The sequence below is a fragment of the Balaenoptera borealis genome, assembly GCF_965194805.1.
Source record: "Balaenoptera borealis genome assembly, chromosome: 16".
Taxonomy (NCBI): Eukaryota; Metazoa; Chordata; class Mammalia; order Artiodactyla; family Balaenopteridae; genus Balaenoptera; species Balaenoptera borealis.
Window position 1 is genome coordinate 82,857,462 of NC_138872.1, and position 16,905 is coordinate 82,874,366.

The 16,905-nt window shown below is 42.0% G+C and overlaps 1 protein-coding gene across 1 annotated transcript in view; it reads left to right on the top strand.

Annotated features, from left to right (window-relative positions):
- KPNA7 (karyopherin subunit alpha 7) overlaps positions 1-16,905 on the top strand; it is a 46,141-nt gene that overhangs the window by 14,742 nt on the left and 14,494 nt on the right. Inside the window, exons 4-9 of the mRNA XM_082360899.1 lie at positions 7,511-7,593; positions 8,023-8,291; positions 9,678-9,760; positions 12,032-12,295; positions 14,196-14,429; positions 15,925-16,107. Coding sequence (XP_082217025.1) covers positions 7,511-7,593; positions 8,023-8,291; positions 9,678-9,760; positions 12,032-12,295; positions 14,196-14,429; positions 15,925-16,107 — 1,116 coding nt within the window. The remainder of the gene's footprint in view (positions 1-7,510; positions 7,594-8,022; positions 8,292-9,677; positions 9,761-12,031; positions 12,296-14,195; positions 14,430-15,924; positions 16,108-16,905) is intronic.

Here is a 16,905-nt window from a genome sequence, read left to right on the forward strand (position 1 = left end):
TCCTCATTTTTCTTTTTTTTTTTTTTTTTGATTTTTGAATTTTATTTAATTTATTTTTCTATACAGCAGGCTCTTATTAGTCATCAGTTTTATCCACATCAGTGTATACATGTCAATCCCAATTGCCCAATTCATCACACCCCCACCCCCTGCCGCTTTCCCCTCTTGGTGTCCATACATTTGTTCTCTACATCTGTGTCTCAATTTCTGCCCTGCAAACTGGTTCATCTGTACCATTTTTCTAGGTTCCACATATATGTGTTAGTATACGATATTTGTTTTTCTCTTTCTGACTTACTTCACACACTATGACACTCTCTAGATCCATCCACGTCTTGACAAATGACCCAATTTCGTTCCTTTTTATGGCTGAGTAATATTCCATTGTATATATGTACGACATCTTCTTTATCCATTTGTCTGTCGATGGGCATTTAGGTTGCTTCCATGACCTGGCCATCGTAAATAGTGCTGCAATGAACATTGGGGTGCATGTGTCTTTTTGAATTATGGTTTTCTCTGGGTATATGGCCAGTAGTGGGATTTCTGGGTCATATGGTAATTCTATTTTTAGTTTTTTAAGGAACCTCCATACTGTTCTCCATAGTGCCTGTATCAATTTATATTCCCACCAGCAGTGCAAGAGGGTTCCCTTTTCTCCACACCCTCTCCAGCATTTGTTGTTTGTAGATTTTCTGATGATGGCCATTCTGACTGGTGTGAGGTGATACCTCATTGTAGTTTTGATTTGCATTTCTCTAATGATTAGTGATGTTGAGCATTCTTTCATGTGTTTGTTGGCAATCTGTATATCTTCTTTGGAGAAATGTCTATTAGGTCTTCTGCCCCTTTTTGGATTGGGTTGTTTGTTTTTTTGATATTAAGCTGCATGAGCTGCTGGTAAATTTTGGAGATTAATCCTTTGTCAGTTGCTTCACTTGCAAATATTTTCTCCCATTCTGAGGATTGTCTTTTCGTCTTGTTTATGGTTTCCTTTGTTGTGCAAAAGCTTTGAAGTTTCATTAGGTCCCATTTGTTTATTTTTGTTTTTATTTCCATTTCTCTAGGAGGTGAGTCAAAAAGGATCTTGCTGTGATTTATGTCATAGAGTGTTCTGCCTATGTTTTCCTCTAATAGTTTTATAGTGTCTGGCCTTACATTTAGGTCTTTAATCCATTTTGAGTTTATTTTTGTGTATGGTGTTAGGGAGTGTTCTAATTTCATTCTTTTACATGTAGCTGTCCAGTTTTCCCAGCACCACTTATTGAAGAGACTGTCTTTTCTCCATTGTGTATCGTTTCCTCCTTTGTCATAGATTAGTTGACCATAGGTGCGTGGGTTTATCTCTGGGCTTTCTATCTTGTTCCATTGATCTATATTTCTGTTTTTGTGCCAGTACCATATTGTCTTGATTACTGTAGCTTTGTAGTATAGTCTGAAGTCAGGGAGTCTTGATTCCTCCATCTCCGCTTTTTTCCCTCAAGACTGCTTTGGCTATTCGGGGTCTTTTGTGTCTCCATTCAAATTTAAAGATTTTCTGTTCTAGTTCCATAAAAAATGCCATTGGTAATTTGATAGGGATTGCATTGGATCTGTAGATTGCTTTGGGTAGTATAGTCATTTTCACAACATTGATTCTTCCAATCGAAGAACATGGTATATCTCTCCACCTGTTGGTATCATCTTTAATTTCTTTCATCAGTGTCTTATAGTTTTCTGCATACAGGTCTTTTGTCTCCCTAGGTAGGTTTATTCCTGGGTATTTTATTCTTTTTGTTGCAGTGGTAAATGGGAGTGTTTCCTTAATTTCTCTTTCACATTTTTCATCATTAGTGTATAGGAATGCAAGAGATTTCTGTGCATTAATTTTGTATCCTGCAACCTTACCAAATTCATTGATTAGCTCTAGTAGTTTTCTGGTGGCATCTTTAGGATTGTCTATGTATAGTATCATGTCATCTGCAAACAGTGACAGTTTTACTTCTTCTTTTCCAATTTGTATTCCTTTTATTTCTTTTTCTTCTCTGATTGCCATGGCTAGGACTTCCAAAACTATGTTGAATAATAGTGGTGAGAGTGGATATACTTGTCTTCTTCCTGATCTTAGAGGAAATGCTTTCAGTTTTTCACCATTGAGAATGATGTTTGCTGTGGGTTTCTCATATATGGCCTTTATTATGTTGAGGTTGGTTCCCTCTATGCCAACTTTCTGGAGAGTTTTTATCATAAATGGGTGTTGAATTTTGTCAAAAGCTTTTTCTGCGTCTATTGAGATGATCATATGGTTTTTATCCTTCAATTTGTTAATATGGTGTATCACATTGATTGATTTGCATATATTGAAGAATCCTTGCATCCCTGGATAAATCCCACTTGATCATGGTGTATGATCCTTTTAATGTGTTGTTGGATTCTGTTTGCTAATATTTTGTTGAGGATTTTTGCATCTATATTCATCAGTGATATTGGTCTGCAATTTTCTTTTTTTGTAGTATCTTTGTCTGGTTTTGGTATCAGGTTGATGGTGGCCTCATAGAATGAGTTTGGGAGTGTTCTTTCCTCCGTAATTTTTTGGAAGAGTTTGAGAAGGATGGGTGTTAGCTTTTCTCTAAATGTTTGATAGAATTCACCTGTGAGGCCATCTGGTCCTGGACTTTTGTTTGTTGGAAGATTTTTAATCACAGTTTCAATTTCACTACTTGTGATTGGTCTGTTCATATCTTCTATTTCTTCCTGGTTCTGTCTTGGAACGTTATACCTTTCTAAGAATTTGTCCATTTTTCCAGGTTGTCCATTTTATTGGCATAGAGTTGCTTGTAGTAGTCTCTTAGGATGCTTTGTATTTCTGCGGTGTCTGTTGTAACTTCTTCATTTTCGTTTCTAATTTTATTGATTTGAGTCCTCTCCCTCTTTTTTTTGATGAGTCTGGCTAGTGGTTTATCAATTTTGTTTATCTTCTCAAAGAACCAGCTTTTAGTTTTATTGATCTTTGCTATTGTTTTCTTTGTTTGTATTTCATTTATTTCTGCTCTCATCTTTATGATTTCTTTCCTTCTGCTAACTTTAGGTTTTGTTTGTTCTTCTTTCTCTAGTTCCTTCAGGTGTAAGGTTAGATTGTTTATTTGAGATTCTTCTTGTTTCTTGAGGTAGGCTTGTATAGCTATAAACTTCCCTCTTAGAGCTGCTTTTGCTGCATCCCATAGGTTTTGGATCATCGTGTTTTCATTGTCATTTGTCTGTAGGTATTTTTTTATTTACTCTTTGATTTCTTCAGTGATCTCTTGGTTATTTAGTAACGTATTGTTTAGCCTCCATGTTTTTGTGTTTTTTACGTTTTTTTCCTTGTAATTCATTTCTAATCTCATAGCGTTGTGGTCAGAAAAGATGCTTGATATGATTTCAGTTTTCTTAAATTTACTGAGGCTTGATTTGTGACCCAAGATGTGATCTATCCTGGAGAATGTTCCATGTGCACTTGAGAAGAAAGTGTAATCTGTTTTTGGATGGAATGTCCTATAAATATCAATTAAATCTGTCTGGTCTATTGTGTCATTTGAAGCTTCTGTTTCCTTATTTATTTTCATTTTGGATGATCTGTCCATTGGTGTAAGTGAGGTGTTAAAATCCCCCACTATTATTGGGTTACTGTCGATTTCCTCTTTTATAGCTGTTAGCAGTTACCTTATGTATTGAGGTGCTCCTATGTTGGGTGCATATATATTTATAATTGTTATATCTTCTTCTTGGATTGATCCCTTGATCATTATGTAGTGTCCTTCCTTGTGTCTTGTAACATTCTTTATTTTAAAGTCTATTTTCTATGATATGAGTATTGCTACTCCAGCTTTCTTTTGATTTCCATTTGCATGGAATATCTTTTTCCATCCCCTAACTTTCAGCCTGTATGTGTCCCTAGGTCTGAAGTGGGTCTCTTGTAGTCAGCATACATATGGGTCTTGTTTTTGTTTCCATTCAGCAAGCCTGTGTCTTTTGGTTGGAGCATTTAATCCATTCACATTTAAGGTAATTATTGATATGTTTGTTCCTATTACCATTTTCTTAATTGTTCTGGGGTTTTTTTTGGAGGTCCTTTTCTTCTCTTGTGTTTCCCACTTAGAGAAGTTCCTTTAGCATTTGTTGTAGAGCTGGTTTGGTGGTGCTGAATTCTCTTAGCTTTTGCTTGTCTGTAAAGCTTTTGATTTCTCCATCAAATCTGAATAAGATCCTTGCCGGGTAGAGTAATCTTGGTTGTAGGTTCTTCCCTTTCATCACTTTAAGTATATCATTCCACTCCCTTCTGGCTTGTAGAGTTTCTGCTGAGAAATCAGCTGTTAACCTTATGGGAGTTCCCTTGTATGTTATTTGTCGTTTTTCCCTTGCTGCTTTCAATAATTTTTCTTTGTCTTTAATTTTTGCCAATTTGATTACTATGTGTCTCGGCGTGTTTCTCCTTGGGTTTATCCTGTATGGGACTCTCTGCGCTTCCTGGACTTGGGTGGCTATTTCCTTTCCCATGTTAGGGAAGTTTTCGACTATAATCTCTTCAAATATTTTCTTGGGTCCTTTTTCTCTCTCTTCTCCTTCTGGGACCCCTATAATGGGAATGTTGTTGCATTTAATGTTGTCCCAGAGGTCTCTTAGGCTGTCTTCATTTCTTTTCATTCTTTTTTCTTTATTCTGTTCCGCAGCAGTGAATTCCACCATTCTGTCTTCCAGGTCACTTATCCGTTCTTCTGCCTCAGTCATTCTGCTATTGATTCCTTCTAGTGTAGTTTTCATTTCAGTTATTGTATTGTTCATCTCTGTTTGTTTGTTCTTTAATTCTTCTAGGTCTTTGTTAAACATTTCTTGCGTCTTCTCGATCTTTGCCTCCATTCTTTTTCCAAGGTCCTGGATCATCTTCACTATCATTATTCTGAATTCTTTTTCTGGAAGGTTGCCTATCTCCACTTCATTTAGTTGTTTTTCTGGCGTTTTATCTTGTTCCTTCATCTGGTACATAGCCCTCTGGCTTTTCATCTTGTCTATCTTTCTGTGAATGTGGTTTTTGTTCCACAGGCTACAGGATTGTAGTTCTTCTTGCTTCTGCTGTCTGCCTGCTGGTGGATGAGGCTATCTACTATACTGTCTTTTATATTTACCATTATATTTGCCTTTCTGGTGTTGTTGATTTCTTCATGTCTTTGGTTATTATCTAGTTTCTAGTACCTGAAGAACTCTCTTCTTGTAGAGTGAGTTTGCTGACAATGGATTCTCTCAGGTTTTGTTTATCTGAGACTGTCTTAATTTCTCCATTTTATTATAATTTGCCATGTATAGAATTCTAGCTTGACAAACTTGCTGTCAGCATTTTAAATATGTCATTTATGCATTCTGGGGATAAATCAGCTCTTGATCTTGTTGAGGACTTGTGTATGGTGAGTTGCTTCTCTTTTGCTGATTTCAAGATTCTCTTTTTGTTTTTGGCTTCCAACATTTTATGATGTGTCTAAGTGTGGATCTCTTGGAGTTTTTCCTGTTTGAAGTTCATTAAGCTTCTCAGAGGTGTAGATTAATTTCTTCATCAAATTTGCGATGTTTTTGGAAATCATTTCTTCAAATATACTTTCTGCCCCTTTCTCTCTCTTTTCCATTCTATTATCCATATGTTGCTGATCTGTAAGGCTCTGTTAAGTTTAATCTTCATTTTTTTTTTTTTTTTTTTGCTTTTTAAAAAAAAAAAAGTCTTTATTTCCCTCAAAGGGGGTGCACTATTCCTGGAAGTACTGTAATACCTGGATCAATGCATGGAGTGGATGGAGCAAGTTCTATTCCATCTCCTAGTTCCAAAAATCCATTTAATATATTGTCCTTGGATAGAGGATGCATCTGATATTAAACTGATAGGAATAGCTACTACGCTTGCTTCTTGGCCTTTTGGCTAAGATCTATTCATTCTTTTTTTCCCTCATGCTGGTTAATCTCAGTGGACCCATCTTAAGTTCACTGATGATTTGTTCTGTGTCTAAGACATCATTCTTATGTCTCTAAGACATCATTCTTAGACTTTCCTTTAGTTCTTTAGACATGCTTTCCTTTAGTTCTTTGAACATATTTAAAGTCTTTATCTAGTAAGTCCAATGTCTGGGCTCCTCAGGGACAGTTTCTATTAATTGCCTTGTTTTTTGCTTGTATATGTGCTATACTTTGAATGTCTTGTAATTTCTTTAACAACTAGTCATTTAAAATAATGCGGCAACTTTGGATATAAGATCTGCGCCCCCCACCCCTTGCCCAGGGTTTCTTGTTGTTGCTCACTGTTTGTTCATTCAGTGACTTTTGAGTTGATTTTGTAAAGTTTGTATTCTTTGTCATGTGTAGGCACTGAATTCTCTGCTCAGTTAGCTTAGTGGTCAGCTAATGATTGGACAGAGATTTCCTTACACACTTGGAAGCAAAAATTCACCCAATCTTTGCCAAGGCATTCTGTGTGCATGTTGGGGCATGCCTTCAACATTCAACCAGGAAGTTGACAATGCTGCCTTAAACCTTCACTTCCTGCTTGCACAGAGCCTCAAAGTCAGCCAGAGGTGAGACCTCAGGGTCTCCTCCATTTTCTGTGAGCATGTGCAACAGTTCTATAGAGGCATGTGACCTTCTAGATTTTCAGGAACATGTTGGAGCTCTCAAAGCCCCAATGAACATCTCATTCCCAGCTTTGCCTTTTAAGTTTTTTGGTTAGTCTATTGTTTGCCCCCAGCTGTTATCTAACCCCCCCACCCCCCACCCCAAGCAGCTGTGAAGTTGAACCACTTCCTCTAACTGTTTTTAACAAATACCTCCAGGAAAAGACTTTTTGCATTGTGTGAGCTCTGAGTCAAATAAAATAGAATCTTACAAATGGAATCTCCCAGGAAACCACTAGAAGCATCGAATAATAATAATTCTCTGGGAGTGAGGCTTTAAGGGAGCACCAACCTGTTCTGCCTCCTCCAGTGGCTGCTGGGCTGTTGGTTTTCAAAGCTACCGTGGAGCTGTGGGAGGAGGAGTGGGAATAAGGCAAGGCAAAATGCCATAAACCTTGCTGTTCTTACTGAGATTTAGACATTTTTCTTGAATAAACCCTTTTCAGCTTGAATAAAACAAATTGCTGCAAACCTTTGGTCAGTTTCCAGAGTTCTAAAAAAGTTGATTCTATTTTTCAGGTTTCTTGTTGCTTTTATGGAGGAGAGAATTTTGAGGTCCTTGTTCTCCCATTTTTGCTGCCACCCACTAGCATGTTCTTACTGCATGGGATAAAAAGGTGCTGGGGATCCAAGTGATGATAGGAATTACCTATCCTCCAGAGCATGGGAAGTGTCCCACAAATCTTTGAGACCACCAAATGTTCTTCCTTCCCCTAATACAGACCAGCATACACATTGAGACATAGTGTTCAAGCCAGCTTCTTCTAATCAGATAGATGGCTAGACTAGATGACCTATGGTTCCTTTTGGCAGAGACTCTGACTTGAATGTATGTCTCCTTGCAGGTCAGCCTCACCCTGCAAGAAATAATCAATGGTGTCAATGCCTCAGATCCAGAACTATGTTTCCAGGCCACCCAGGCAGCCAGGTATCGCCAAACAGACTTGTATTGTTGACAGATGCATAGCTAGAAATGGGTTCCAGCAGCCTATTTGGTTTCTTGGCAGTGGCAGAATGCCCACACAATATAAGAAAAGGCCAGTCCATCCAAAAGTGAGACGAAATTGCTCCTCTACACTGTCCTTGAGAACAACTTAAGATATGCAAGTGTGGTCAGAGATGAATAGCTTAATTTAAATTGGCCTCAACAGGAATGGCGGTTCATAGATAATAACTAAAGGGAAAAATATTGCTTCATCACTGCAGAGTGTTACAGGCTGAACTCTAGGATATGAAGGAGCTCTGGCCCAGTGGTTTGTTTCATTTGATAGTTAGGAATGCCAAGAACATCCATAAAGGAGGTTCTTCTTACCTGCCTCACAGGACATGTTCTTGTCTTTTCTCTTACACTGCGAAGGAAAATGCTGTCCCGGGAAAAGAACCCTCCTCTGAAGCTGATTGTTGACGCAGGGCTCATTCCCAGGCTGGTGGAGTTCCTGAAGTCATCCCTTCATCCCCGCTTGCAGCTCGAGGCAGCCTGGGCTCTGACCAATATTGCCTCTGGTACTTCGGAGCTGACTCGTGCTGTCGTGGACGGAGGGGCCATCCAGCCCTTGGTTGAGCTCCTGTCTTCCCCTCATATGACTGTGTGTGAACAGGCAGTGTGGGCCCTTGGTAATATAGCAGGTGAGCCTCTCCCCTCGGTGGGGGGCAGGGGGCAAAGAAAACGGTGGGCCTTGTGAGTGGCATGCAATGAGAATTCTTTGGGTAGTATTGTAGATCAGACACTTTAAGTATAAATACCTAGCAATGCTGGGAAGAGTAGAATGGGCCTTTCCAAAATTCAGAGTCAAGTTCAGAGGCCAAAAATTGAAGCTGAAGCTAGAAGACATGGTATGTTCTGGAGCTCCAGGCTGCCTAGGGACACCTGCCAAGACTGGGGTCCTACAGCCTCAGGGCTTAGTGGCTTCAGGAACAAAAGACAAGTCTTTGGCTCATGCATTGTGGGGATTTTATGACAGACCCTTACATCACCCAGTACCCTAAAAGAATTCTACCTTCAGTGAAAGTTGCCCAGGGAATACACATGAAAATGCCTGCTTAGTTTAGGATAAAAGTCTCCCCTGAAAACAGAATCCTAAGACTGGCCTCATGGATTTGGGACTGGATGTTGTATTCCCTGCGTGGTCCAGGAAAACACAAGCTGGGGAGTGAATGCTGTCAGGTTGGGAACTCCAGGATCCCTGGCTAAATATAAATGTGACGCTCTCTGGGGGAAACAAACTCAGTCGGGCCCCTCAGGATTCTGACAAATTAAGATCAGCCAAATATTAGCAATTTCAAGTTCAGAAAGTCAACAATCCACTATGACTGAGTCAGCAGAAGCAAACAATGTGATTAGACCTCCAAGGACTTAAGAGGATGGAATTAGCAAACACAGAATATAAAATAAGTCTACTTTTTAAAAGCTTGCAGAAATAAAGCAACTATTACAGAGATTTCGTCTCTCATTTTGCTTAGTGCAGTAAGGAACAGGCAAAATCGGGTGGTGTAGTGTAACTTATACCTTGCCTGATGATTGAAGAATTACAGACTGAGACGTCTAGGGTCTAAAATTGGTATTCTAGCCAAAGTAGCAGACAACTGATGGCTAGAATCTATCCATCTCCCAGACTTTGTTCTGAGTTGCATTTGGAAGTTACTGCCCCATGCCAAAGTCTTCTGGGAAGACAATTTGGTCCATAGTGGCCTTTGTCTCCTGAGAACCATGCTGTGAAATTCCACCAGCATTTAGAACGTGCTGCCTGGGCCCAGTTGGCTGACTTCTTGATGGGTCCAGAGACTCTGCTTATAGCAATCCCTGCTGTGTGGTGCCTGATTTCCACGTCAGGCCATCTACTCAACCAACATGTCAGAGACCCAGGGTCTAGTTCATGGTTATACAATCTACTTGCCCAACCCAGGAATGAGTTTTGGCCTCTCCCCCTTTGCAGAGACTTGTGAAGAATTACTCACCCACCCCAGGACTCTCTCTGTTCCCTCTTTGAGTGTCATGTTCTTGTCTATTTGTAGGTGATGGACCAAAATTCAGAGACAACGTTATCTTGAGTGATGCCATTCCACATCTGCTGACCCTGGTTTCATCAAGTATACCAGTGAATGTCTTTTTTTAATTAATTTTATTTATTCGTTTATTTATTTGGCTGCGTCGGGTCTTAGTTGTGGCATGCGGGCTCTTCGTTGCAGTACGCAGGCTTCTCTCTAGTTGTGGTGCGTGGGCTCAGAAGGTGCAGTGTGCAGCTTAGTTGCCCCATGGCATGTGGGATCTTAGTTCACTGACCAGGGATTGAACCCGTGTCCCCTGCATTGGAAGGCAGATTCTTAACCACTGGACCACCAGGGAGGTCCCCAGTGTGTGTCTTTTTAATGAGGTAACCTAGTTAGGTAACAGGTTCCCAAAGTTGGGAAATGGGGGATGTAATTCCAAATCAATGCTAGGCCACGTGGTTGCTGCCCGGCCCCCTAACGATAGCAATGATGAACAAGGCCTAGGACTGAATATTACTTTGGGTAGAAGTTGATCCAAATTTGTCCTCAAGGGCAGTAGTGCCGATCTTTCTTTGCGGGGGGGCAGTGGGGATTAGAAGAGATCCATTCAAGTTTTTCTAAGCTTACAATCCTGCAAAAGTAGATGACTGAGCTCTCTGTTCCAGGGGCACAGACAGAATTAGTGGCTCACCAGTTCTGTTCCTGGGTAATAAATAGGGTCTAAGTTGGAAGCTTAGGGTCCAAGTTGATTGCTGTGGCAACACTAGAGGACTCCCTGGGTTAGGAATGAAATTTGGGTTCTAGATTTGCCTCAAACAAAAATGAAGAGAAAGCAGCTTCCAAAAGTCAAGTGAATACATGCCCTGCCTTCAAGGTGAGAGAGAACCTGATATGGTTGAACCGGAAAAAGGCTGGCATGACCAAGGGAGCTTACAAGGAGAGAGCAATATAAGATGACAAGTAGGACGAGGGACTTAGACATCATCTTGGTGGCAAAAGGAAGGCTTTGGAGGATTTCAAGGCAGGAAGTAAAGTGGCCTGATTTTCCAGAAAGACCATTCTGGCTGCTTGCTGTAGGATTATAGCAGAGGGAGATGGAGAAGCAGATGGACCTGGGTTGCTGCTGTGATGGGCATAGAAGGGGGAGACAGAAAGAAGCAAGGATGCCCTCGGGTTTCAGGTTAGTTAGTTTAGAGCACTGTCCTCCTAGAGATGTGGGGAGGATAGAGGGAAGAGGGAATCGGAGCCTTAGTTGTACCTATTAAATTGAAGCCAGTGAGAGGCACCATTGCAGCAACAACAGACAGATAGATATGCAGGTCTATCTAGATGATTGTGCACGTATGTGTCATCCAGCTGGGCAAGGTCAGCCAGAGCAGGGATCAGCCAATCTAACCTGGCCAACTGCTTGTTTTTTTAAATAAAGTTTTATTTATTTGAAGTAAACAGCCATGCCCATTCATTTACATACATATTGTCTGTGGATTTTGCAGTGTTACGAGGGCAGAATGGATAAGTTGCAACAGAGACCACCTGGCCTGCAAAGTTGAAAAACTTTACTATCTGGCTTTTTACAGAAAAAGTTGGCTGACCTCTGCTCTAGAGTGTGAGGAAAACCAGGACCAAGTCCTGAGGGCTCTGAAATTCAGAACTCAGTAGAACCTGCCAAGAAGAATGAGAAGGAACAGCCCATTTGGCAATACAAAACCAGGCTTGGTGTCACAGATGGCAAAAAGAGCTTTTTCAAAAAGCTTGGATTTGGTGACTTGGAAGGAGCTGATTTCATCACTAACTCCAAAGAAGTAGGGGGAGAAACCAGACTAGAAGGGGTAGAAGAAGAAGATAGGCAGTGAATACGGATGCCTCCTTGAGGATGGATTCTGAAAAATAGAAGTGGGGTGATGGCTGGAGAGGCGCAAGGGTAGGGGTTGAATGTCGCAGAGTGTGTTTCTATACTGGTGGGACTGATCCAGAGGAGAGAGGTGATCCTGGGGACGGATGGGAAGACTGATCTTCAAACAGAAGGTCAAAAACGTGGTTAGGACATGTTGGTAGAGTTCATAGGCTGGTGGGAAGACCAAGTAACTCCTGCTTGATCTTTGTTTCATCAATGAGAAATGAAATTAGGTCATCAATCGAGTCAAGTGGGGAAGGACATTTTGAAGAATATAAGGAAATCTCCATCTGACGTTTGCATATAAAACAAAGCTCATTCTCTGCGTTCCTCCTATACTTATTACCTAGAATAAATTCCTGTTTGAAGCTCAAAGGCTTGGGTTCATGCGGGTCAATCCTATTGATCAAAGATGGTCAGGACACATTGCCACTGGTGTTTTCCTTTTTTGCATCCTGTGCTGGAGACAGTCTCTTTGTTACAGGTCACATTCCTGCGGAACATCGCATGGACCTTGTCCAATCTGTGCCGGAACAAGAACCCATACCCTTCTGATCACGCAGTGAAGCAGATGTTGCCCGCCCTCTTCCACCTCCTGTGGCACCCAGACGGAGAGGTTCTCTCAGACACCTGCTGGGCTCTGTCCTACCTCACCGACGGCTGTGATACACGCATCGGCCAAGTGGTGGACACGGGGGTCCTGCCCAGGCTGGTTGAGCTCATGAGCAGCTCAGAACTCAATGTCTTGGTAAGTGTCCTGGGTCGTGTTGGTCTCTGTAGGGGCCTTCAGATTAGAGTCTGTGGGTCATCGTCACTCGAGCAGGTTCTGTTCTCTCCCACCCCCAAGCCTTTCACAGCTGACGTTCATCCTTTACCTGGAACAAAGCTGTTCATCTGCATTTCCCTGGTCTCTGCTACTCTGTAGCCAAAGACTTGAATCGACTTTGATCCAAAATCCTAGTGGGTATTCAGTGACTTACTTTTTCTTGGTCTGATAACTAGAAAAGATAGAAGAGCACCAATTAAAATTGCTTATAATCCCTCCACCCAGTGAACTATTCTTTTGTGGCCTTTCATTCTACTGGTCTATGCATGTAGATGTTAACAAGTTGGTGTGCATGTTTGTGTGTCTGTGTGTGTATTTTAACGTGAAGCTCGTAACATTTGAATTTCTTACTCAAGTATAAAAGATAGTTCCCCCTTATCCTCTCCCCAGCTGGTTCTCTTAGACTACTTCAGATATAGGAGAAAAGTAAGTAAAACCAAGGTCAAATACTTGACTCTGAGACATATGTCACTTACATAATATACTTCTTGAAAATGTAGTTTGAAGCATGGGTACCCCTTTTGATTTCTATGCCTAATATTGTATATTATGCAGTCTTAGCAATCATCTGTTCTGAGAGGAGGGTAACATTCCTCAGGAGTCAAGGTTAGTTTGGGGATAGTGCTGGGGGCGTGGAAGGTGTGAAGACAACATCTTCAAGAAGCTGTTTATCGTGGGGGCTTGGGGCCCAACTGCGGCAGTCCTGGCAAGGCTGTGATTGGCCTATGGCACTTCTAACATCTCTCACTCGAGTAGCAGATACCTAGCATGATAGACTAGGAAAACTCTAGAACTGTTGATGGGCTGTGCTGGGGCTGCCACTACCATACAGAGAAACCAAAATAAATCCACAGTCAGCTCTCCTAGGACAGTTGTCTTAAGCCCAATCATAGACCCATCCTGGGGACCTTCAAAGTTATTGAGAGAAGCTTTATGAATACACCAAAACAAAAATGCCACTGAGATTTCACTAGCTCTAATAACATATACAACAGAAACTTTTTTTTAAAAATGAGGTTAATTATAGGGACCAGCCTCATTCCCAAAGTGGTTTGTGGTTGTTGACTATTTATTTATTTATTTATTTATTTATTTAAATAAATTTATTTATATTTTATTTTTGGCTGCATTAGGTCTTTGTTGCTTCGCGCGAGCTTTCTCTAGTTGCAGCGAGCAGGGGCTACTCTTCGTTGCGGTGCACGGGCTTCTCATTGCGGTGGCTTCACTTGTTGCGGAGCACAGGCTCTAGGCACGCGGGCTTCAGTAGTTGTGGCTCGCGGGCTCAGTAGCTGTGGCTCGTGGGCTCTAGAGTGCTGGCTCAGTAGTTGTGGCGCACGGGCTTAGTTGCTCCGCGGCATGTGGGATCTTCCCACGCTAGGGCTGGAACCCGTGCCCCCTGCGTTGGCAGGTGGATTCTTAACCACTGCGCCACCAGGGAAGTCTCGACAACAGAAACTTGATACTCGTGCTAAATACAAATTCAGTAGAAATTATTACATTGTAAAGACAGCCATCAATTTACCAATTTTCCCAATGTAAGGATATGAAAAGGACAGCATCATTTGATAATATATCTCTTGACCTCTATCCCACTTGAGCTGGAAGTACTGGGAGGCTGGCGAGTACCTTTAAACTATGTAAACAGCCATGGATGCACAGAATCAATAAGGATCGTGGGTATAATCATTGTTCACAGGCTTCCAGAAAACCATCAGCACAGCACGACGGATGTTTGGGAGGGCGCGGAGCTTGGGGCGATGGTCGCCTTCCACGGTGATGAACTCACGGTACTTGGTGACGCTTTCTCACCTTGTTCTTCCAGACCCCCTCTCTGCGCACGGTGGGGAACATTGTCACAGGGACGGACCACCAGACCCAGCTGGCCCTGGACGCGGGCATCCTGGCTGTGCTGCCCCAGCTCCTCACACACCCCCGCTCCTCCATCCAGAAGGAGGCAGCCTGGGCGCTAAGCAACGTGGCCGCGGGGCCCCGCCAGCATATCCAGCAGCTGATCGCTTGTGGTGCGCTGCCTCCCTTGGTGGCTGTTCTAGAAAACGTAAGTGGCCCACGTGACAAAAGGTTACCCTCCAGCGGGCCCTGTGTTGAACTCCTTTAACTCTTCAGAGGCACGCTGAGAAGCAAAACTAATTGAGATCACGATGAACCTATGAAACATTAGTTTCCTAACTCTCTCTGAAAAAAAGAAAGGGGCATCCCATTTTGGACAATCCATTAAAAATTTAGAAGACTCAACAAGCATTGGCCAGTGAAAAGGTGATCCCACAGCTCAAATATCCAGAAGAATCTTGAGCTGGTAAATACTGGCTTATCTCTAGCGTTAAAAGAATCTGACATCTACTCTCCTTGGCAAAAAGGGATGAGGTTTGGTTTGGTTTTGTTTGAGGAGGAAAAACGTATCGGGTTACAGTGATATTCTACACTGAAGAAAGGTGGCCTTTGCAGTGTAAAAATCACATTGATGAAAGGGGTAATATATACAGAAAATCCAGATATAACAGTAGAAATACAGTAAAGCTTCCTTCTTCCTCCTGATTCCCACTTCCTTTCCCCAGGACAATTACGACTGTCAGCATTTCTTTTTGTCACCTTTTAGTGGATGAGCTATGTTTAAACCATTGACTTGTGAAACAAGTCAGGAGTGGTGACCTGGGGTTGCGGACAGAGGTTCCTGAGTAGGATGGGGAAAAGGAGACACTGGCTGTGTCCTGCTCTCAGGTTGGATGGTGGGTTCCCAGGTGTACATTAGGTAGGAAAAGCTAGCCCAGGTGTACTACCCAAATCATGGCATCTTCCGGTCTATGGGACACTTCCTATCCTGCTGTGAGTCTGTACATATTCTAATCAGAAACATCTAGTCAGAATCAAGGAGTAATCTTTTTTCAAACTGCGCCTTTTGAACTATAGCTTGCTTGGAGCCATACGTTTTTTGTTTTTGTTTGTTTTTTTTTAACTTTATTTCAAACTGAGTTAGTTTTCCCCAGCCATAAAATGGGAATAACTCCTCCTGCAAAGGGATAGAAGAATCTGTGAATGACTCCCTTCTCTCTGGGCCAAGTGCTTTTTATAAATGTAAGGGATGCATTGAGCGATATTTCAGTGGCTTTCCTCCGTCCCCTCCAGGCTGTGTGCTCAGCTTTGGAGCTTTGGAGCTTCTCGTCCAAAGTTTTACTGGAGCAGAAAGACTAGAAATGTAGACATGGGTCACTATAACCTAAAATCCCTAATTTGTATTGATTGGGTGATGTTGGTTTTCTTTTTCCGATAACCTGACTTAAGAAAGTGAGTCTGTTTGGACTTAGAACCTCCCTCTTAAGACCCCACATGAGTCTGCCTTTCCTCCTCCTTGACTTCTCAAAGATCCTGTCTTCTGCTCAAAAACTAAAGGCAGGTTGCCAAGGGATTCTGTGTAAATTGCACATACAGTCCTGGGAATTAGGTAGTCCAGCCTACCTAGAAATTGAACCATGTTTGCATCACTATATTTAAATTCTTCAGGATCTGTCAAGAATGGAAATGTTCTCTCTCTGCAGGGAGAATTTAAAGTCCAGAAAGAGGCTGTCTGGACAGTGGCTAACTTCACAACTGGGGGCACCGTGGACCAGTTAATCCAGCTGGTCCAGGCTGGAGTCTTGGAGCCACTAATAAATCTTCTCACCATCCCAGACACCAAAATTGTTCTCATCATTCTCGACATCCTCTTTTTTATCCTCCAGGTGAGCTGTTCTGAACAGGTGGGTTTCTAAATAGCAGTCTCTAAGTTAAGATGTTTAATTTGGTCCTTAAAACCTAACTAGGATTCTCTTTTCCTCTCCACTTCCTCAACCCCTCCCTTTGTCCACACATCCTGTGGATGACAAGAGAAGAGGCCTTTCAAAGAAGGTCCATCATCTTCATTTTCTCAGATAAGTGTCTGTGTGCCCAGCACTGTTTTAGATGCTCAGGAAATGACAAAGCAAAGTCCTTGTTCTATAGAGCTTATGTATTAGGGGGGAGGGGAACAGACGCATCAGATAGAGATTTACGGGTAAAATATATCTGATAGAGGGGTAGTTACTGATGGCCCAGAGTGGAGAGGGGATGGTGATCTCTTATATGTAGTAGTTAGGAGAAACTTCACTGAGGAAGGATGTTTGAGCAAAGACCTGAAAGAAGTGAGTGAGTCCTGTGGATACCTGGGAAAGAGCACTCTAGGTGAAGGAAACCTTAAAAAGCAAGGAGGGGGGATGTGGCCAGAGCAGAACAAAGGGATGAAAGGTGGTGGGAAACAGGCTCAAGGGACCCAGGGGCCAGATCACGGAAGGTCTGTGAGAACGTGGACTTGCTCTGAGTGAGATGGAGAAACGAATCAAAGGTCTGAAGCAAGGAAAAAAATAGTCAACGAGCCACGTGGCTGGCTCTTTCGGAAGACTGAAACATAGAATATACTTGAAGGAAGCAGCAGGACGTTAGCAATGATAGATCTCGAGGGACCATACTAGAGTTCCTTTTCCATTTGGCTATGTGGCTGGGAA